Below are 22,649 nucleotides of genomic sequence, written 5' to 3'. Positions count from 1 at the left end.
ATATTCCAGAATGCACTCAGAGTTCTCAGGGCAGCAGTCCTCACAACACACCGACTGCAAACAGAGGGAACACATGGAGACTAAGATCAATAAGTTCCAAAACACACAGAACATGAAAAGACCATCACTGAAGCACTACTTCACTCACATGCATCTTAAATAAACACATGCCTCAGTGCAAGTCAGGTACATCAAACAAGGGCCAAATAAGGGCTAAGAAATGAAAAACATGTAACACTACCCTTCACAAACTAAAGATCGATCCCTTTACTTGTTGGCATGCCCACCCATCATACTTGCCCCCATTCACATCTATTATATGACAGGTCTGTTAATGAACATGGCTATTCATGGGTTTCATCAGGTCCCTTTCCACAGGTGTATTAATCAAGCACCATGCAGTCTGCATTGATAATTAACCCTTAAAGGTGTAGGTTTTTGAACATTCTAAGTTCCGCAACAATTGAAGGTTCTAAAATTCTATGTTGAATTCAATGAACCCAGATATTCTTTAGAATGTTAATTTCCCAACATTCCCGTCACAAGGTGCTTGATTTTATACACCTGTGGAAAGGGACCTGATGAAACCCATGAATACTAAACTGCAGTTCCTTAGTTCCTTAAATCAGTGGGTATAGATATAACTTATATATGACTTTATTAATTTGTTTTACAGGTCATCTTTCCAGTTAACACGTTATAGCAACACTACATGTATATTATGTATGTTGAAGTTTGCAAGGTAACCGTTATTACTGCTGCTTAACGTTAACAACCTTCATGTGTCTGTAACATTAGCCTGCATGGTAACAGCCACTTTAATGGTAGCTAAGTTAGCTTTATAACTTACTTGCGCCTGATATTTCATTCAAACTAAAACTCTACATTCATAGCGACATCACAGACAGATACAGTAGAACTAGATATGGTATATGATATAAACTACCATTCCAGATATTCCACACAATAATGAAGTTAGTAGCTGGGAAAGTTAGCTCGCTAGCTAGTTTCTAGCTAATTCCTAACATGACTAACAGCTTTGGTTAACATTCCATTATGAAAACAATATATTTCGAATAAATTCCCGTTTTCAATTGGCATACAAAAGTACTGTAATTCTTACCTTGGATATGATAACGGCAGAGTTTCTACAGCTTACACATGCAGTCAGATGCATGACAGTGACGGTTGAAGTCACTGGTGGGCTGGAGTTCAAAATAGTCAGTCAGGGGTGGGGGATGGGAGTTGCTGTGTGTGCGCATGCGCTTATCAAGAGGCGATAAGCATCCGTTAAAAACAATCGTTGCATTTTAGACTGTTAAATTGAAATGGCTACCAAACTAATTAGAAGTGTCAAAACAATAATAACATTAGCCTAGTCTAGTGGGCTGTCATTACTAGCCTATTATCCCATGAACATTTTCTTTCCTTTTCCTTTTCTTGATATCAAATCAATTTGGTTTAATATCCATGCTGATTTTGTTGATTTCTTATTTTACAACCATTTGTCAACATTTTACAACTATTTAGCATTAAAACAGTGTTTCAACATTGTTTCAACATTGACACAACAACTGACATTATTTCACCTATAATTCAACATTGATTTTCTTGACCTTTTTACAACCATTTAACATTGAACGTTGTTTCAATGTTTGTCTACATACCCTTTTACAACCATTTAGCGTTAAACATTGTTTCAACATTGTTTTAACATTGACGCAACAACTGACGTTATTTCACCTATATTTCAACGTTGAAGGTCGGTCGTCCCTTATCAGAAAGTCCTTTAGGATTCCAATAGAGGAAATCCTGTAGGATTTCTATCAGATTTTGGAACCAGAATCCTATAGGATTTACAAAAAAAATAATCCAGTAGGATTATTGAATTCCTATAGGATTTCGGTTCCAAAATCTGATAGAAATCCTACAGGATTTCCTCTATTGGAATCCTAAAGGATATTATTCCTATAGGTTTTTGTCTTTTAAAAACACTTAAAGGATTTTAAATCCTATAGGATGTTACTAAATTAAATCCTATAGGGTTATATAAACAATATTGAATTTAAATAAACCAGTTCCCAATAACAGACATGAAGTAATTATATTTATTATTAAATATAAATAAATAAATAAATAAATAAACAAAAAAACAAACAAACAAAGAAATAACAACAATAACAAAAATTATTACTGTTACAAATAATCAGTGTGTGTGTGTGTCAGTCAATGTGTCCGCCTCTTCTCCATCTTTTCCTGATCCGCACATTTGCCCCCTGGTCGACCCCAAACCGTATAGTGATGTAATCTGTGGAAACAAAAACAGCGGGAAAGTGTAGGAATATGTTAGCATGTGCTTTATATTGCAAGTTAGCTGTTGTTATGATATGCTTTAATTGGACATAGGCTTTTTTTCAGCTTTTCAAATCTTATATTCATTCACGATAATGCAGAAACTAACAACAGGTGTGCCAATTACAGTGGAGGATACTGTATATAATGTATAAACAGTTTAAAGTCAATATATCAACCATTACATTGTGAGGGAGAAATAAAGTTTTACTCACTTATAATGTCGCTCACTTTGACCGGGTTAAGCTGGGGTTTAGCTGCTTTAGCCCGGAAAGCATTGGACTGTTTGCCAGTGTAGGAGTGGCTGGCAAGTATGCTCCTCCCAAACACGGCCAGAAGAAGGTCCTTCGTGGCCTTTTTAGCATTAAACCACTTGATTGAACCATATTGAAGCTGGGTTATTGAAGTGGAAGGTCCTATATGAACCTGTGGATATACACATGAATTTTGATTACGAAATGGTTACTACTCCTCACTTGTGTCAGTCACAACTGTTGTTAGATATGACTCAAAAACAATTCCACAGACCTCTACAAAAATGACATTTAGCAGGAGATAGCATCCCTAGTATTATGCTCCCTAAACCACAAAAAACCTTTCTATGTAAAGGGAGACTATTATAATTAGGGCTGTCAATCGATTAAAACATTTAATCTAATTAATTACACACTCTGTGACATTAATCTAAATTATTTCCATGCATCCATTTTTGCTATGAACATATCTTGAAAACAAGTTTGGCAGATGAGCGAATCAATGAACAGCCAAACCAACATTATAGACTTTAAAGTTCAACGTGTCTCTCTTTTATTATAATTTCCCCTTTGATAGGCATCAGCATAGTGCTTGGTGTCAGATTTTTAGCATGATAAATGCAAATGACTGAAGTTACCACTCACTGTCAATGGTACGTGCAGAGTAGGCTACCCTAACACCAAGGTAATGTGTGGAAATACACCTATGATTTATCTTTTTTTTGGCCATTCAAACGTGTAGATTTTAATTCACATAATTACTAGGTTGTTGCCTTTTCTATCCAGTAGGTGACAGTCCAGGATAAGAAATAGCAGTTCAAGAAAATAAACTAAATAGTAGGAACAAAGAAATTGAAGCAGCATAGCCTACAAGTGCAAATGGAAATGTAATGTGAAGTTATTGGAATGGAAATAAATGTAACCACCTTCTACATACTTTTGAAGACTTTTTGTTGCAACAAATGTGTGCAACAAATGTAGTCAATTTATTAAGGGAGTTTGTTGGTTAGTTAGTTAGTCGGTCATAGGGTAGGCTCAGCAAAACGTTAGCAAAGTTAACTTTGACAAGGCTGGCGGCTAGCATTATCATCATCAGTGTGCTAACTCGTAGGCCTAACTGGATTGTTTTGCATTGAGGTGCTACTTCAGACATGACGAACTCCTATGGTAGGCAACGGAAATTCCTTACTGCAGAAATAGTAGATTGATGCTCCTGTCAAAAGTATATTGGTCTGGGCGTTCTTTTTAGGCCTAACCTACATTTTTCATTCAAAGCAGTGCTTTCTCGTATGCTTCCTTCAGTCATGAAAGCTAGACTGCACTGGGTCAAATGTCACTATGAAATGTGATTAATCAGCGTTACATTTTTTAGCATATTAATATTTCTGTAATTAATTAATTGCAATTAACGTGTTATTTTGACAGCCCTAATTATAACCTATCCTAATGTTAATGAGCAGGTGATATTGTGATTCCTACTGCCCATACAGAAAAATCAAGGGAAAAAATATATTCACATGTAGCTACATCCAGCTTATATTTGAATAGATGGCTACAATATATTTAATACATTATTTTGAAATATATTGATAAATACATGGAAATATATTTAACATAGATGTGCTTATACTGGAATATGTTCAAGCTGCATATATGTGGATATGTTATTTTTCTGTATGGGTGCCACCAACATGGCCATATTATCTTATCATATTAAGTGCACCACACAAGCACAATACATACATCTGTGTTGTTGGTGCTGCAGATGGTAGTTGCACTTGCTGATGGGGGTGGTGGTGCTGGTTGGCGCACTGGTGCTGGTGGTGCAGCCAGTGGGTGTTGCACTGTTGGTGGTACTGACGCTCCTGCTGGCATAGGCGTTTTGTGGTCTGTACAATAACATGAAAAAAGAATTAATTAATACCCACTTAGTTTTAAATTAGATATTCATATTCCATCATAATACACTTGGAAATTAAACCAACCAACAATATAAAATATTAAGAAGAGCTCTTAAAAACAACAACTTGAGTACTTGTAACTTAACAACTTGAGTCTTACTTGTAATTATATGTTTCTCCAGCCTGCTAATTCTATGGTTCATATCAATTAAGATATTGTAGATCTCATCAAGCTGGTGTGACATGCTATTGATTGTAGCTGAATCCTAGAGAGAGAAAAAAGCATGAGTTGGTCTGATGAGTAGGGCTGCACAATTTGCGCTGAAAACTATTGCGAGTTCACTTACTGAATCGCCAGAGGACTTTCCCAGACCGGCCTGTGGGGTGGAGAGGAGGACAGAACCACATACGTTAGAAAACACTAACCATATGATACAAATAATAGTCCACATACAGCTCTGAAAACCATTGCGAGTTCACTTACTGAATCGCCAGAGGACTTTCCCAGACCGGCCTGTGGGGTGGAGAGGAGGACAGAACCACTTACGTTAGAAAACACTGTAACCATATGACACAAATTATAGTCCACATAGGCTACAGCTCTGAAAAACCACAAACAAAATGTCTGTACACTTACGTGGTATTCCATTAGAAATTTTTTTGATAAGGACTCCCTTTCCTTCTTCTTGCGTTTCATGGGGACAAACTGTAAGACATGAGAAAATATGATTATGTGTGACAAATAGACATTCTACTCTGAATCCGTCACCAAATGAATTGGGTTCTATGGGTTCTCCTGTGAAACAAGTGTATAACCATCACATCTTGGCTGAGATGATTCAACCACCATCCTTTTATAAGCTAGCCTGGGTGTTCCCATGCTGCCTTGCGCGCGATTTGATTCACGCTGCTAAGGCAGCCTGGAGACCATGGAGCAAATTTTCTCCTGAGATAGGCGACCAATCACAGAACAACATAGGCCTACTGTTGAATTTCACGTATACGCACCTCATCATTGTCACTGGTGATGCCACCAGGTGAGTATGGTGCAGGGGGGCGCTTCTCTCTCTGACCACGGCCGCTTGGCCCGGGTGCTGTTGTTGGGCCTCCTGCCCTGTCTCTCTCCAGTTTTCCCAGTGCTTTTAGCAACGTGTTTCTGCTCCCTGATAAAGACAACAAAACAAAAACAACATCAACAACAAAAAAACTCATTACAGTTCCTAGAGGTTTCTTAGCAAGACATTGTTCCTGAAAAGTGGCATCTGTGAACACAACATAAAACGTTACTATTTTCTATATTGATTCGTAGGATCGTGTGTATAGACTTAAATACCAACCTAACTCTATAATTCTTGCTGGACTTGACTCCTCCAAATACTCCACATCGCATACATTACCAACCTCGATTTCGCCGTAAATGACCTTCTTTACAGGCAATACATCCCAGGTTGGGGGATCTTCAACCCATTGAATCAACATGAACATCGTGTTCTGGGAAAAGATGGGAGAAATGTGAAGGGAAAGACTGTTTAGACTAGGCTACGATATGATACATTGTCGCGTGCAATGCTATGAAACGTTGTAACTTACTAGGCTACATCGCGCGACAATAACATTGGGCTAACTAACGTTAACACTATGCTTTAACATTACTAACGAAGCTGCAGTGCTACGGTTATGAATGAAAGCCGATAAGTGCCCGACATTTAACTCAGGTAAATACTTTTAACATAACAGTCACTGCCATAACCGGGATTTTGTAATACCAGTAGGGCTAGCTTTTAGCTAAACCTTTAACCAACATCGTTTATCCCAGATATAACGTTACATCTCTGATCTGGTCTATCCTAAACGTAGTTTTTGGGCTACTTTGTAAACTGAACTGTTACAAGGCAGACTGGGGCTTAAAAACAGTGCTTGTATTGTTTTAATCAAAACTATAGTGCTATTAGCTGCTAGTAGCCTAACGTTACTTACTGTCATTTGGTCCTCTGTCTCCTCCGACGACGTAGCTTCTACTTGAAGTCGACGACTTAACGGACGGTTTTTGACGTAGGCAGCTGCTGACCTACATCGAACGCTGACCTACTTCGAACGCTGTCTGCAGAGCGCGCAGGTGAGCGCTCCGAGTTCAGACTGTAAAAAAAGCAGACATGCTAGCGCTTCTTCACCCCCCATAAGTCTACTTTTGTAAACAAACCATAGACAGGACTTCCTGTTCCCCGAGGCCCATTGTAATTATTGATAGTAATAGATAGATAGATTGATAGATAGATAGATACTTTATTGATCCCAAGGGGAAATTCAAAGAATTCAAAGACACACTTTCTAAAACATTAGACCACATATATGAACATTAAGTAAAAAAATGCTGTCTTAAAATAGCAGACTAAATTTCTTATTCACAATGTATGTTATTATACTCTTACCATATCCACTTTCACATTAGTTTTCCTCCTAGAAGTATAGCCTAAGGCTTGCTCCAATGGAAGCAGGAGCGGACAGGGCTCAATACAAGAGGGGCAAATATAAAAGGTAATTATGTAGGTCTATGCCCTGCTATATTTCTGTCAGTATTACACAAAAAGTTATAATTGACCAAGGCAACAACCTTATATTTAGATTTTTAGATCCTGACTATTTAAGTGAGGTGCCAAAGACCAGTAAATGGCGGACCAACCAATCAACTGAGGCTAATGTCAACACAGCTGATGAAGACGGAGATATAGCCCAAGAAAATTCGGATGATTATTCAGACATTAATTTTCAAACTGGATCTCTAAACCCAGATCTCAATATGCCCAATGTAGACACAGACCCACACAAATCTCCAATGGATTCCCCATTACACCCTGGTTCAGAGGTAACATTGGCTCAGTGCATCGTTTTAATCCTGGCCTTTGCCCTGAGACACAGTTTGCCATCTAAAGCCATCGAAGACCTACTAAAATTGTTAAATGTTCTTTTACCACCCATCAATATCTTGCCACACTCTCTACACATATTCAAGAAATTCATTCAAGACCCATCAGACGACATACAAGTCCATTTATTTTGCAAATGTTGTGGTGCAAATTTAGCTAAAGAAACGTCACTTTGTGTACACTGTGGTGATGACACAAACAAGGACAATGTCAAAGAGGGGGATTTCTTCATTAGTCTCTCTATAGAAAACCAAATCAGAGACATCCTCCAAAGAGAACGTCTTAGCGATTGTGCACCACCAGGCAATATCCTCAGAGAGACCAATTACAGACCCGGGGACATTTCTTTGTTGTGGAACTGTGATGGTGTGCCCATTTTTAATTCTTCATTTAACTCCCTATGGCCGATTCGTTGTGTGATTAATGAGCTGCCTGCTGAAGTCCGGTATAAATATGTACTGCTTGCTGGTGTTTGGTTTGGGCGAGGGAAGCCAAATATGTCGACATTTCTCCACCAATTTGTGCAGGACATAAAAACAACAAATACAAATGGTATAACCTGGAAGCATCCACACACTGGGTTGAGACACATTTCAAGGGTTTTCCCTATTGCCTGTACATGTGATGCAGTGGCAAAATGTATGCTCCAAGGCATCCACCAATTCAATGGATCCTATGGCTGTGGATGCTGTCTTAATGAGGGATTAGTTGTAACCAAAGGTCGTGGATTCACACGCGTCTATGACAATGTTCCAGCTCAGTTAAGAACTCATAAGCAAATCATTAATTGTGGAGAAGAAGCTGTTGAGAACAATGTTGAGCATGTCCTTGGTGTTAAAACGGTTTCCCCCTTAATATTACTCCATAGCTCTGGATTTGGCTTTGACATGATTAAAAGTTTTCCTATTGACTATATGCATGCTGTACTACTTGGAGTCACTAAACATTTTTTAGATCTTTGGTTTAATAGTAAATATCATGAGAGCCCTTGGTACATTGGAACAGCTAAAAACAAAATTGACAAAAAATTGCTATCCCTGACACCACCATCTGATGTCCCCAGAGTGCCACGCACTGTGGAGAGTGCACAAAAATGGAAGGCGGCTGAATGCCGTAGCTGGTTGCTTTTTTACAGTTTGCCTGTTTTGAATTTAATCTTGCCCAACAAATATTTAAAACATTGGTCATGGCTTGTCAATTCCATATTCCTCCTTCTTAAAGATACAGTATCAGAAATAGACTTGGCCTGTGCATCCCAGAATATAGAAAAATTTGTTAACCAAGTCAAACAATTATATGGAATCTCCCACATGTCATACAACATACATCAATTGACCCACCTTGAATTTTCAGTTAAATTACATGGGCCCTTGTGGTGTAATTCAGCCTTTGTTTTCGAAGGCCACAACCAAAAACTAACACGTTTGTGCCATGGCACGCAATCAATACCGCAGCAGATAGCATTTCGATTTTCTCTGATACAGTCCTTACCCATTCTATTGGACAATTCAAAAAGTGATAGCAATCTAACACATATAATTGATAAGATGGTACATGATTGGATAGCTGGATATCCTTTAAGATCAAAAGCTCTAAAGTTACAAAATATAGTACTACTTGGATGTCCACACCACAAAGAAATTGATAATGTGGAGCAGTTTTTGCTAGCTCCTATATGGGGACCTCAAGGCACAACTGTTGCACAGTACTACCATCGTGCAGTGATGAACGGCAAAGTTTTCACAACAGAAAAATATGGAACCATGCAAAGACACAATAGCTATACAGTTGAACTGAAAAACGGAAGCATTGGGAAAATACTATCTATCATAAGCTTAGAAAGTAATGTGCCTGTGTTGGTTATTCAACTTTTTCATTCTGAAAATGCAATTTTTGCATCAGAGACCGTGGGGCATTTGAAATTGATTAGTGCAACCCCCGCTAAAGTTGCAGTGAAATACAGTGACATAGTCAGAAAGGTCGTATTTATGAAATTTGAGAAAATGATGTATGCATCACTTCAGCCAAATGGCATTGAAATAGATTAATCTTTTGCAATGAACTCCCCTTTCATGTGTACCTTTTTCCCTCTCTCTTGCTGCTGTACAGGCCAATGGCTTTTGTTGTATGTCTTCACAAATGATAAAAAAGTCTGATTAATGAACACTTGTACTTTCAGTTCATCTTTGCATCATATAACCATGATCAGTTGTTTCAATAAAAGGTTTTAAGAGTTATAATAGTTCAAAGTAAGCTAAAGAGGCTAAAATCCTGGAAAGTATAAGCCAAACAAATAAACCCATTGGGGAATCCTATTGGAAAGTCATGATGAAAATCCTATTGGAAAGTCCAAATCCCATAGAACCACCCTCCAGTCCTTTAGAATCCTATGGGACTTTAACAATCACAATGCACACTCTATTGGAATCCTGTTGGTATGACAATAAATCCTTTAGGATTTCCACTATCCAATAGGATTGTAATGGAAAAAAACAAAATCCAATAGGACTTTCTGATAAGGGGTGTGCCGGCTGGGCTGCAAAAGCACGTCACTTGCTCAAAATGGATAGTCCATTCCTCAAAAGCAAGTATTTATGTCAATGAAACTGTCAGTATCATCAAAATGAGAAGTCTTGACACCATCGTTTATGAACAAGATAGTCAAATGGCTTTGTCATGTTTTCATCATGACAGTTCTCTCAGTGTTTTCCAATGCAAAAAAAGGTCAGAATTCGGTGACACTACCTGAACATGCTCACAGCTCAAGACAGCACTATACAGTACTTGTACATCCATTTGAAATCTACAGTAAAGTTACTCATTACAGGAGTAAGTGAGTACAAGACACTGAGTACGTACATTTTTACTGTATGCTCTTTGCAATTCTACAGCATTGACAGAATTTGATAACTAGTTCAACAATTTTGTATGTAATGACTCAAGCAATGAAATGAAGACTATTAGTTTTATTGGGAACGACTATTCAGCATTCATAAGTATAGTTCATTTTGACTGACATGACATAAGCAAATGATAATGTTAAAAAACAGCAGAGAATTGTATGAAAGCAACTGATACATGTCCAAAAGTATTTGCAATTTGTTCAGAGGAAGGAGAAATTGCTACTATGATGTGCACAAATGACTAAATGTTGTGGAGGTTGAATAGTTATGAGAATTTTCATTCTGATCTGAAAAAAGGACCAAAGCGACTGAGAAAAACTGTAAACTATCGTGATCAATTTAAGTTCCCGTGCCCCCCCTGGAAAGGTGTAATGCCCGTCCATGAATTTGTGTCTGCCGCCAGGTCTGGTCAGATCAATAAAGTCTCTCTCATGACACAGTTCCAGCTTTGTTCTTTCTCAAGTGTATTTTCAGTGCAGTGATCTTCCACTTGAATGGCAGTGCAGATGTATTTGGGCCTAGGTCACCTGTAAGGATCATCCAGGAGAAGGCAAGAAACTAGAGCAGGAAAATGACACACACAGCCTGAGGAGACCCACTAGTAGCCCCTGGTGAAGGCTAAATGAGGGCATATGTCCTCCGTTTCATAACCATGCTGACCTGATTCTCCACGAACCCTCACAAGTCCACCACCTCTGCACACACACACACACACACACACACACTCATACACACTTCCTTTGACCCCACCCACCCCCTCCACCTATTCTCCGCCTTAAATATGCCCCCTCACCCATTCATTCACTACACATCTGTCCTCCATTTGTTCTCCAGGGAACAATTGCCTCTCTGAACTTTGGAACCTTGCTAGACTGCTGTCGAAAAGCTGACCTCGGTTGATCTCCTTAAAGGGACATGCCACCGTTTTATGAAATTGGGTTATTCACCTTCTCCCCCAGAGTTAGATAAGTGAGCAAAAGCATTTTGGTCTCTGTGCATGCATTGTCTTAGTCTGACACCGCCTCCGCTAGCTTAGCTTAGCATAGTGAATGGAATCTTTTGTCGCCGGATAGCAAAGCACAGACGAAGCACTGCTGCTACTTGGGAGCAGAGATATCACGCAACACATGAGTACCTTGTCTCACTTGCCAAACATGCATAATCTCTGTGCCCAAGTAGCAATGCTTCTCCCCAATATAGTCCCAAACCATTGCCTGCCTATAAATTGCCTCATCTTAAATGCCATTGACAATTGTACTCATTGTGAATACGCAGAAGTAATTAGGGATTTTTTTTGCTGTTGCCTCACTTTTACTCATGACATGCTAGCCTGTGACAAGAGATTCCATTCACTATGCTAAGCTAAGCTAGCAGTGGCGCTGCCGGACTAAGACAATGCATGCACGGAGACAAACATGGTTTTGCTCACTGGTGTAGACGGTGAATAACCCAATTTTATAAAACGGTGGCGTGTTCCTTTAAATGTTCTGGTCTGCGCCTTGTGTGCCACTTGGTGGATTGCACTGGCCTGACCCCATGCTGAAGCCCTCCTGGTCCACTAACACAGCAGAAAGAGAACGAAAGTTCAGAATCTTATCAGCCTTTTGAAAACATTTTTTCACATTTAACTGTTAACAGATTTAGAACATGCCAAACAATGGCATCTTGAAATCCAACAATATGTCTGTCCTGCTGGGTAAGATGAAGGGATAGCCATGCACGGTTGAGCCCCTCTTTCCGACTGGTCTTTCTCTCAGAAAGCTTTTGTAGCTTTTTAGTCCTCTGCCCGCTGCATATAAATCACATTCCTCTTCCTCCTCCTCCTCCTCCTCTCTCAATCATCGTTAGCTGTGGCTCACTGCAAGTTATTAGCATCTGTGGCTGTTGAAACACACTGTGATTAAGTGTTTGGCTGATGGCATGGTGGTCTACAGAGCTGCGGTGTGTGTGTGTGTGTGTGCTCGCGCATGTGTGTTTGTGTCCAGCCAATCTCCTTGCCTGATCTTCGCTACTTTTCCCAGGCCGAGTGCGTCACTTGAGCTGGTGGTAATTGAGAGATGAGCAGCAACTGGCCACTGCCAAGGTCAGACCTGAGGGGAGACAATCAATGGGAGGCTCATTAAGGAGGGCGAGCTGGGCATTGGGTTGGGTGGGTGGCTGGGTGCTTGGGTTGTTAGGGAGGGTGAGGAGGCATTGGGGGAGGGGGGTGGGGGTCAGGGTTAGGGGTGGTGGTGGTGGGGGGGGGTGTTGGAGTTAGGGAGGGTAATGGGGGCGTGATCTCATCATCCCTTTTCCCATCTGATTTTGGGATTTTGCTTTCTGTCTTCTGTTGTTTCTGTATATGTTCCTTTCTCTCTGTCTCTCTCCATTTTGATTTCATTCCTCCCTCTCTCTTCTCTCTCTCTCTCCATGCATTCTGTATGCCCTTTCTTTATCTCCTGATCTCACTCTCTCTTTCTCTCTCTGTATGCTCTCTCTCATCTTCTCTCTTGATCTGTCTGTCTCTCCCTCACTCCATCCATTGATGTGGCCAATCTGTGCATCATCAGGGTGTCATAGCGACAGGTGCTCATGGATTCCCTGACAGTGGCTCAGCCTGGCAGGTCACTGTGCTATCCCCCGATCTATTACTCACCACACCTCCCCCCGTCTCCCCTGTGCCAACACACCCATCATCGATCCACCATGATGGCTCACTGCCCCCCCCCCCCCCCACGCCTCCATCTTGGCCCGCAACAGGTGTGAGGTGGACACGAACGCCTGACGTCATGCTCACCCACCACCCTGGAGTGGATCGATGATTGGCAGCCGCCGGTGGCCATACATAATGATTCTCCTCACCGCCATCTCGACACCTGCCACTGTCCCTGCCTCAACACGTTTGACTTCATTCCTCTACACACCATTTGGCTTCCGCCTCTCTCTTTCTCTTTCTCTCTCTCCCTCTGTGTCTCTCTCCTCCTCTCTCTCTCAATTCAATTCAAAGTTGCTTTATTAGCATGACTGTTTCTCTCTCTCCCTCTGTGTCTCTCTCCTCCTCTCTCTCTCAATTCAATTCAAAGTTGCTTTATTAGCATGACTGTTTCTCTCTCTCCCTCTCTCTCTCTCTCTGTCCTCCCTTTCTTTCTTGATTTGATCAATTTTCTTCAATCTTTCTTTTTTCAGTTTTCTTCCTCCCTCATTCACTCCTTTCTCTTTTCCTTCCTCCTCAGCCCTCTGCCCCCCCCCCCTCCCACCCTCTGACCAGTGACGTCTGTTTCTGCACAATCTGTTAATGTGCTGTCATTCAGACTGACTTTGCACTCCATAACTGCTATCAGCCCACTCAGTCTTCTCCCTTTGTCTGTGTGTGTGTGTGTGTGTGTGTGTGCGCGTGTGTGTGTCTGTGCGTGCATGCTTGTGCGCGGGTGTGTGTTTGCGTGCATGCATGCATACGTGTGCATGTGTGTGTAACTATTTTTGTGTGCATGTTTTTGGGCAATTTTGTGTGTATGCGTCTCTGTGCGTGTGTCCATGTGAATGCATTTTGTTTTTCAAATGTGTTATTGTGCACCTCTGAGTGCATATTTGTATGCGTGTGTGTGTGTGTGTGTGTGTGTGTGTGTGTGTGTGTGTGTGTGTGTTTGTGTGTGTGTACGTGTGTGTGCAGGAGGGGAGCACTTGCACTGAATATCTCGGCTGGACTCACTCATTCACTCACTCGCTGTCCTTCTCTCCCCTCACTTGTTCTCCTCCAATGACGTCAAAGAGATTTCAGAGGTAGTCGGCAATGAGAGAAAATTAACACCTATGGCAATCACTTAAGCACTGGCTTACCGATGCAATTAAAGTGAAGTATTGAATGCCAGGACCTCTCAAGGTAACTTTCTCTCTCTCTCTCTCTCTCCCTCCCTCCCTCTCTCTTTCTTTTCCTCTCCCACCTCCCTTTTTTTGCTAGAATTCACAGCGAAGACCTCTCCGGAAGTCTAGCAGCCTGAGTGGCTCCATATATGGGTTTCCTGTCTGCAAGGACAGCGCAGTGGGCTTTTTTTTCTGTTTCAGTTCATTTCATTTTCTCCTACTGCAGCTCTCCACTCCTGTCCTGCTCTCTCCCTCCCTCTCTCTCCCTCCTCCCTTTCCTCCCATCTCTCTTTCTTTCATGCATTTGCTTTCAGCTTCCTCGTTTGTTTTTCATTCAATTCCTCCTCAATAGACAGTCTGATGGCTCAGGGTCTGCCCTGAGGCAAAGCTAGTCCTCTGTATCTCTCTCATTCTCAAATTTCTCAAATTTCTCAAATGACAGATGTGTAAATGCATGGCGGCTTCGGTGTGCAAGGATGCTGTTGAGGGACAGTATTAGAAGGGTGCACAGGGGAGAGTATGCAGCCTGGCTGCAAGGGCTTTGTGCACTTCAAAATCTCGGCAAAACTGTATCGTCAGAAGGTGCTGAGAGGCACATGTGCACGCTCAGATGTTCAGTTGCACACAGGAACCCATTTGCAAATGTAAAACAAAGATATAGCCCCTCATCTTTTGTTCTTTCTAACCGCACTGAAATTGAAATGGAGGGAAACATCCTCCGCTCCCGGTGTGTATACGCACAGCAGAACAAAGGGGCTCAAAGCAGCTTTTTGAGAATCCTCCCAATAATGCTGCTGTTTGCTTCTGCAGGGGATATGGCTGCTCATCATACAAGACAATAGATACACAAAGCACTCTGTGCAGGCTGAGGGAGAAGAATATATCATCTGTTTCTTTGAAGACAAGAACAGACAACAGCTTTTTCTTCTCTTCCAAGTTCCCTCCTCTCTGTATTTTCTCTTCTCCTCTCTGCAAAGGGCTGTGTGTGTGTGTGTGTCGGTGTGTGTGTGTATGAGGGTCTGTTATACCTTTTAGGTTGCCCTTTGTGTTCTTTGTGTTGAAGAGTAGCCTACAGGTAGCCCTTGTGCTTGCTGTATGTTTTTGGAATGCAATGACAGGGCACCTGCAGAGGGCATCCTTCCTTTCACAAATGGAATGTTCTAGACCTCTCTCTCTCTTTTTCTCTCTCTCTGACACACACACACACACTTTATACACATACTCCGAGTATACACCAGAAGGCTTAGGAGGTAGAGGAGTGGTCTAGCAACCGGAGGCTGCTGGTTTGAGCCCAACTCCTCCTGACCCTGTCAAAGTCTAATCTGCAGGTTGGCGCCTTGCATGGCAACCTCCGCCATCGGTGTCTGCATGTGTGTGTAAAGCGCTATATAAACACAGTCTAGTCCATTAAACACACAGCCAAGTGGTCATCCCTGTCCCTCCGTGCTCGTAGTGACCTTTACATTTTTGTGTGTACAGATGATGAGGGCTGAGCGCCTTCGAACATCCACACTCAGTATTGAGGGCAAAGACCAGCGGCAAGAACACTACAGCTGCACTGCAGACCCAATCAGCTGGAGTAAGGGCTGGAGAGAGGCAGACTAACACAGACACACACACACACACACACACAGGCACACGCACACACACACACACACAAACACACACACACACACACACACATAAACACAGTCACAAACATACACACACAGTGAAAGTGGGGAGGAGAGATGCTAAGTGATGCATGGGACTTGTGGCAGTGGAGAGAGGGAGGGCATTAGAGATGGAAAGAGAGAGATAGAGAGAGAGAAAGAAATGGATGAAGAAATGAATGAGAAAAAAGATGGCAGGATGTCTCATCTTTGTTGAAAAAGAAAATCCCTCCGGAAGTGGCGTGCAGAGAGGGAGGATTGCTGGCCCAGTAAGACCTTTATCCTGGTTCTGTTATGTCTGTCCATGAGGCCGAGGAGCTGGTGGTAGTGCTGATGACAGGGGGGTGGGGGTGGGGGTGAAGGAAGAGTCTGGCCGATGCAGTGACTCAGAGGTGTGTCCTGCTGATAAATGGCCTCCACTAACTCCCTACACTAACTCAGGCCATTAGACACTGCTGTGTCTTTCAACTCTGACTCAAAGAGCTTCCTTCATCACACGTGGTATGATGCACAGTGAACTTCAGGAGAACTTTTAATTGTTTGATAAGTGAAATATAGTTTTATATGAGTAGATGTTGTCATTGCACTAAGAGTGACTCGAAGGAGTATCAGTAATAATATGTGTATGGATTGATTCAAGTGTATGGATTATTCATTGCCTTAGTTAGCACAGTCGAATGCGGACACTTGTCATTTGTGTGAAGGTGTTTCTGTCTGTCATCAATCCAGGCAGCCCCAAACAGCCAGATAACTTCATAATACTCTGTAGTAATACTCTGTAGTCAACCATCCTTTAGAAAATTGTAGCATGAGAATGGGTGAATATGACCAGAGACTGTTACATTTCCAGTTCAACAACTCATTGAAGTGGACTGAAACAGTGATGCTGATTGGAGTGGGACTGGAGCTCATACAAGCAGCAGATGTTTTTTTAATTTTTTTTTGGAAATGTTGGTTCTGCAATCTGCCAGCAAAACTTATCAACAACTTGTCCCCAGACTCTGGAGGGCTCTTGTCCCAAATTGCAAATGTCCCTTCTGGTCCTGAGAGAGAGACTTGTTTCTCACACACATTCCCTCTCACCAGCAGTAGCATAGCACAGAGTAACTAAGTTTCCATCACACTCACCAGTAAGAACCTGTGTGTGTGTGTGTGTGTGTGTGTGTGTGTGTGTGTGTGTGTGTGTGTGTGTGTGTGTGTGTGTGTGTGTGTGTGTGTGTGTTGTGTGTGTGTGTGTCTGTCTAGACACGTGTAAAGGGGAAAACACAATTTATAAAGTAGGGCAGGAGCCAGTAGTGATGGGTTATTGAGGACATCTGACAGAACCTGAGGCGGGGGAAAAAAACACATAGTAGCTGTGGGCAGTGGAGGCCCAAATGGAAGATTGAGAGTGTGTGTCTGTGTGTGTGTGTGTGTGTGTGTGTGTGTGTGTGTGTGTGTGTGTGTGTGTGTGTGTGTGTGTGTGTGTGTGTGTTTGTCCATGTGTGTGTGTGTGTGGGGGGGGTGGTGAGTCCATGTGTCTGTGTGTCCATGTGTCTGTGTGTGCTCTGGGGTAAACATGTGCCAAGGGAATTATTGTTTTGAAAGGCTGGCGTCCTCTTCCTAAACACATTGATTTTCTCCAGGTGTGATACATGAGAACAATAACGACTGAGCGGCGAGGGAACAGTGTGTTACTGCTTGTTAGCTGCCTCCTGCTTGCTGGCTGCAAAACACACACTTTATGGCAGTCAGAGGATAGGAATTAATCAGTCAGATGTCCATTTCGGATAGATCTAGGTTACAGCGCTACGTGTCCCTGCGAGCGTGTGGTAGCTCCACAGGTGTGAATGCACCTCCCCAACAACATCACACTGACACGCGGCTCAACTCAACTCAGTTTGGAGTGACAAGAGTCTGGTTGCCTGTGCGGCCTCTGTGTTTGTTCATGTTCATGTGCTTGTGCGTGTGTGTGTGTGTGTGTGTCTGTGTGATTGTGTGTGTGTAGTGGTAGGAATCTGAATATGTTATTCAGATAAACACAAATAATGCAACCCTTCATGGATACCAAATCTACCTGAATATGCACATTATTATTCGGAAAATAGTCTGAGCATTAACCACTGTTTTCTCAAATCAATTAATGGACAAAATACTGGTTTACATCATCAGACTTTGATTTCACAAATTACAATATATATTACCGTACTTCAATAGTCTGGCTTTCACCAGACCAAGCTCAATCTTTTCCACTATGTATTTTCTGCTGCACAAGAGGGGTGATCAACGGGCATAGTTCAAATGACTCTGTACGCAACTAAACAGTCAATTGACCAATCTGACCAACGAACCAGGTGACATTTGCAAAGCGACGCGAAAACTCCAGGCTCTCCCGCTATCGTCATCGTTTTAAACCTGCAAAAAAAAGCGCCAGGTGGATAAGCCAGCTTGTGATTGGTCCCGGCAAAATTGTAACGGAAGCAGCAGAAAAAAGATGCACAAATTTCCAGCCTGAGCTGCAGGGCAAGAAAGATATCGCCGTCAGATCAGGCTGGGTTCACCCAGCCTAGTACTTCAACTAATTGAAAAGAGATTGCTATATTCTGAATTCTGATCTTTCCCCACAGTGTCACCAGCATGGCCTTGTCCACAGAAAAGTGGCCCTTTACAGTTGTGTGTGTGTGTCTGTGTGTGTGTGTGTGTGTGAGTGTGTGCGTGTGGAGTTGGTCAGTACAGACTTTTTACATAAGAATCCTTGGCAGGAAGTGCTGATGTGCAATGGTGTCTATTTTAATCCTTTTTAAAAAGATGTTCAAAGCCATATTACTGCAGACACCAACCAGAAGAAGATATTTCCACAACAGCCCATGTCGGGATACATATTCTTGAGGTTCTGTGGAGTTGTATGAAAACACTCCGCTACGCCCCACTCACTTCGTTGAGATCAGCATTTTCTTTTATCCTTTAACTATTTGATTATCAAATAACTATTTAACAAGTTGAGAGTATTATAAAGACACTTATGTCAACTAGATGTACCGCATCTGTGGTTGGTACTAACTGGTTGGATGGATGGATCATTGGTGGGGGAGGTATCTTGTGATTTTCCATGTGGAGGGTGTTTTCATGTGTTGATTGAACTTACACCACCTCATTATGTTTTGGAATGCGTTGGAAAACAATCTCCTCAGGAGGGCATCGGTGCAGCCCTGGAGAATGAAACAGCTCCACACTGGTGCGTTTGGGGCACAGTGTGTGTGTGTGTGTGTGTCTGTGTGTGTCTGTGGGTATGACTCTGTGTCTGTGTCCCTATGTGTCCCTGTGTGTGTGTGTGTGTGTGTGTGTGTGTGTGTCTGCGTGCATGTGTGTGTTTGTGTAGAGGAAGGATAAAGATGAGGATTGAGACCAGGGAAAAGTGGTGTCTTTGCCTGATCTCTTTGACCTCTCCAGGCACATTCTAACACCTTGTTCTCCTGAAGTGCACACACGTCTCTCTCTCTCTCTCTCCCTCTCTATGTGTGTGTGTAGAGGAGGGATAACATCATGTTCTCCTGAAGTGCACAAATGAGTCACTCTATGCAGCAAATGACTTTAGAAGCTGCATGTGAACAGATTGCAAAGGCATTCTGACGTCAATGGAGACCACCACAGTGTCACATTTCTTTATGTGCTCAGAATTATACGAATTATACGAAATATGCAATATGCATAGACCTTGAAATACATTCATAAACTTAATAGAGATGTCATTTCAATGATATTTATCAATTTGTTGTCTAATTATTTCACTATGCAATTCATAGTGTCCGTTTTTTGTTTGATTAACACTAGGCTAAGATGGTCTGTCTCCGTCAACGCATGACTAAGGGCTTACCTGACGCACAGTTAAAGCGCAACTCTCGCCAAGAGTTTTGGCAGCGAGCGGAAAAAAACAACTGCTAAAGTGAGTTGTTCAAAACCTTTCTTTTTAGTAAACTCTGTGTACACACAATGTTCTCCATGCTTGAGTTAATGTGTAGAGACCCTGTTGATACTTCGAGCAAAGTTTCATGTTGTGTCGAGCCTTCTTAGTGTTCCCTAGCACTCCCATTCAAAAGGCCATTTGACCCGAAAACGACAATACGGTCAATCTTAAAAGTGGTGCTTCCGTTCTAATTATTTTTAAACGAAAGTTTGACTCGGGTACTCACAAAAAGAGCCTTGGTTGCATTTTGGTGAGAGTTATGGTTTAAACAACCAATCATGTCACTATTGTGTGTGTGGTTTTTTTGCGCTGTTTTTTTTTTTATAAGAACAGGATTTTTTTAGACTATTCCATGCCTTCTACATTTGACCAAATCTAATCATAATAAAGCCTAACTAGTTACATAGTATAATCACCTATCCCTCATCGTCTGCCTTTACAGGCTGGTCAGCTCTTTTCCTCATGCTCAACTAAATGACCAAACTAACACCAGAGATGACAAAACAAGCCTGAGCTTCCCTTTAATGTATTTATATATTCAAGCATCTCAGTCAGTGTGCATCACTAATGAAAACTGACTCATTAAATGTGTTGGTCAGCTCATGCCATAGCTAAATACAGGCTGCATCTGGCTATGCAGGATTGGAAGAGTGGAGTCCTTGGGAAGCACGCAAATGACTGCTACTGAAGTGTCAGGCAGTCTAGCTTTTATGCATTTTTTTTGTAATAAATTACACATAATATTTCAAAGCAGAAGTGGGGAGCAGTGATAGTGTAGTGGTTAAGGAGCTGGGCTAGCATGCAGTTGCCAGGAAAGTTGTGGTTTCAGTATAATACTTTTTTGATCCCATGAGGGAAATTTGGTCTCTGCATTTATCCCAATCTGTGAATTAGTGAAACACACTCAGCACACAGTGAGGTGAAGCCGCACTAATCCCGGCGCAGTGAGCTGCCTGCAACAACAGCGGCGCTCGGGGAGCAGTAAGGGGTTAGGTGCCTTGCTCAAGGGAACTTCAGCCGTGCCTACTGGTCGGGGTTCGAACCGGCAACCCTCCGGTCCGAAGCGCTAACCAGTAGGCCACGGCTGCCCTAACCAGTAAGCAACGGCTGCCCTGCCTCAATTCCCAGCTGCCACCATTGTGCCCTTGAGTAAGGCACTTAACCCTCAGTTGCTCCAAGGACAATGGCCCTTGTCATATAATTGACATAGGTACAACTCTGGAAAAAATTAAGAGACCATTGCACATTTTTCTAAAATCATTCTACGGTTGCTGAGTAACATTTGAATGAGTTGACGGTCATATGTAAAATTAAGAGACCACTGCAAATTCGATATGTGACATTACACTTACGCTACACAGACCTTTAAAGCTAATGTAAACTAGTGTTAATGTAAAGTGTTTATACAGTAGAAGTTGGTAAAAGCAATTGGTAAAAGAGCCATAAAAGACCATAAAAGATAAAGATGGTGGAGCAAACGCATCATGACGCCCTGTGTCTCTCCAGACTCCCATGCGAATTAGTGGTAGTGGTGCTTGTTTATTTCAAGTATTTTAGGTAAAAACAGTTTAGCGTACATATCGTACACCCGACAGGAACTTTTGGACATTGTTTCCTACACTCCCCACATCTTTATCAGCGTAATTTCAGCGATTGCTAAATCAGCGAGACCTACGAACTCCGCCACACTGACCGGAGGGAACTTCAGACGGACCAGAAAACATCAACAAAGAGGCTCTCGTGGAGGAGGTTGAGTTTGGGCTAAACATACAGTATGGTATGGGAACTGCTCTGCCTCCAACTGGAAAGCACTGCAGAGGTTGGTGAAAACTGCCCAACGCATCATTGGTTCCTCACTGTCCTCCATCGAGGCTACCCATCCTGAATATCCATATTTATTTTTTATAATATTACATACATCTATATTATTACTACTCTTATAATGCTACTGCTACTACACTACACATATTTGTACATGTTGTTCATACACTGTTCTTACTGCATATCCATATCTATTCTGTTATTATAAGGCTACTGCTAATACATTGCACATATTTATATTTAATTTATATTTCTGTAAACGATAGGCCTACCACTTTCTTAACTGTATACTACTGTCTACACTGCACTATGTGTCTTATACTGTTTACTGCACCACCTGTCTATACTGTGTATATCACGTTGCACTTTTCTGCTTTTTTGCACTTCTGGTTAGACGCTGTTGTATAAAATTATCCTATGGGTTGTAGACATCATGATGAGAGAACGAGTTTGAAACTGTAAAGCATGTATTCATATAACCTTAATCATAATCAAGTAATACACTGAAGTTATTCCTAACCATAATACTTTTATAAAATTTTAAATAACAAGTTTAACTAATACTATTAACATACTGAAGCTATTCTACCAGAATTCCCCCTACGTGCGCTCTGTATCCCTATGTCTCTGTTTGCTGCCCTGTGTCTCATTTTGTTGCACTGTGTCTCATGCTGCCTTAGCCTAGGCCTTTTGAAGAAACCAAAGTCGGCCTTGAAGCTGCAAGATAACGCGTACACAGGGCGAGCTCTACTCATAACAACCAGTAGGAGAGTGCAGGGGGCGAACGATATTTAACCCATGCACAATGTATGACCTGTGATCACTCTTGATCACACTTGACTGCAATGTGTCTAAATGTTAAATGCTCTCAGTCATAACCCTAAACTTCACTGGTGTTGTCTCCCGTTGGCCAAGGGTAAACCAGGCTTCTCCTATCTCGTCCGACAATCAATGTTATTCTTAATAAAAACATTTTATTTAATCGTTTTACGGTTTTGTTCATTCTTTTTTGCAGTTATGTGGAGGACATAGCCTACAGTAGGCAGTGTGTGAGGGAGG

At 41.8% G+C, this 22,649-nt stretch overlaps 1 protein-coding gene across 1 annotated transcript; it reads right to left on the bottom strand.

Moving 5' to 3' along the window:
- Window positions 1-2,222: 2,222 nt before the first annotated feature.
- Window positions 2,223-5,598, bottom strand: LOC143140002 (uncharacterized). The gene is made up of 8 exons (XM_076300846.1): window positions 5,516-5,598; window positions 5,145-5,213; window positions 4,992-5,021; window positions 4,855-4,884; window positions 4,668-4,773; window positions 4,350-4,495; window positions 2,568-2,778; window positions 2,223-2,308 (listed from the first exon to the last, which is right to left on the bottom strand). The coding sequence occupies exons 2-8, from the start codon at window positions 5,202-5,204 to the stop codon at window positions 2,223-2,225; spliced, it is 669 nt and encodes a 222-aa protein (XP_076156961.1). The 5' UTR covers window positions 5,205-5,213; window positions 5,516-5,598.
- Between the last annotated feature and the right edge of the window lie 17,051 nt (window positions 5,599-22,649).

Source organism: Alosa pseudoharengus, unplaced genomic scaffold (genome assembly GCF_046254945.1).
Source record: "Alosa pseudoharengus isolate Yale_2024_CS ecotype anadromous, Long Island Sound unplaced genomic scaffold, YU_APseudo_1.1 YU_APseudo_1.1_scf_23, whole genome shotgun sequence".
Lineage (NCBI taxonomy): Eukaryota > Metazoa > Chordata > Actinopteri > Clupeiformes > Clupeidae > Alosa > Alosa pseudoharengus.
The sequence above is the reverse complement of the archived record's forward strand: the minus strand, read 5'-3'. Positions and strand labels throughout refer to the sequence as shown.

Bases quoted from the DNA above. Each gene is read 5' to 3' on its own strand.
- LOC143140002 (XM_076300846.1), bottom strand. From the start codon at position 5,204: ATGAAACGCAAGAAGAAGGAAAGGGAGTCCTTATCAAAAAAATTTCTA. The intron at 5,022-5,144 runs GTAAGTGTACAG...TCCACCCCACAG, and splicing joins AATTTCTAATGGAATACCAC to GCCGGTCTGGGAAAGTCCTC. The intron at 2,779-4,349 runs GTATGTATTGTG...GTATATCCACAG, and splicing joins GCAGCACCAACAACACAGAT to GTTCATATAGGACCTTCCAC.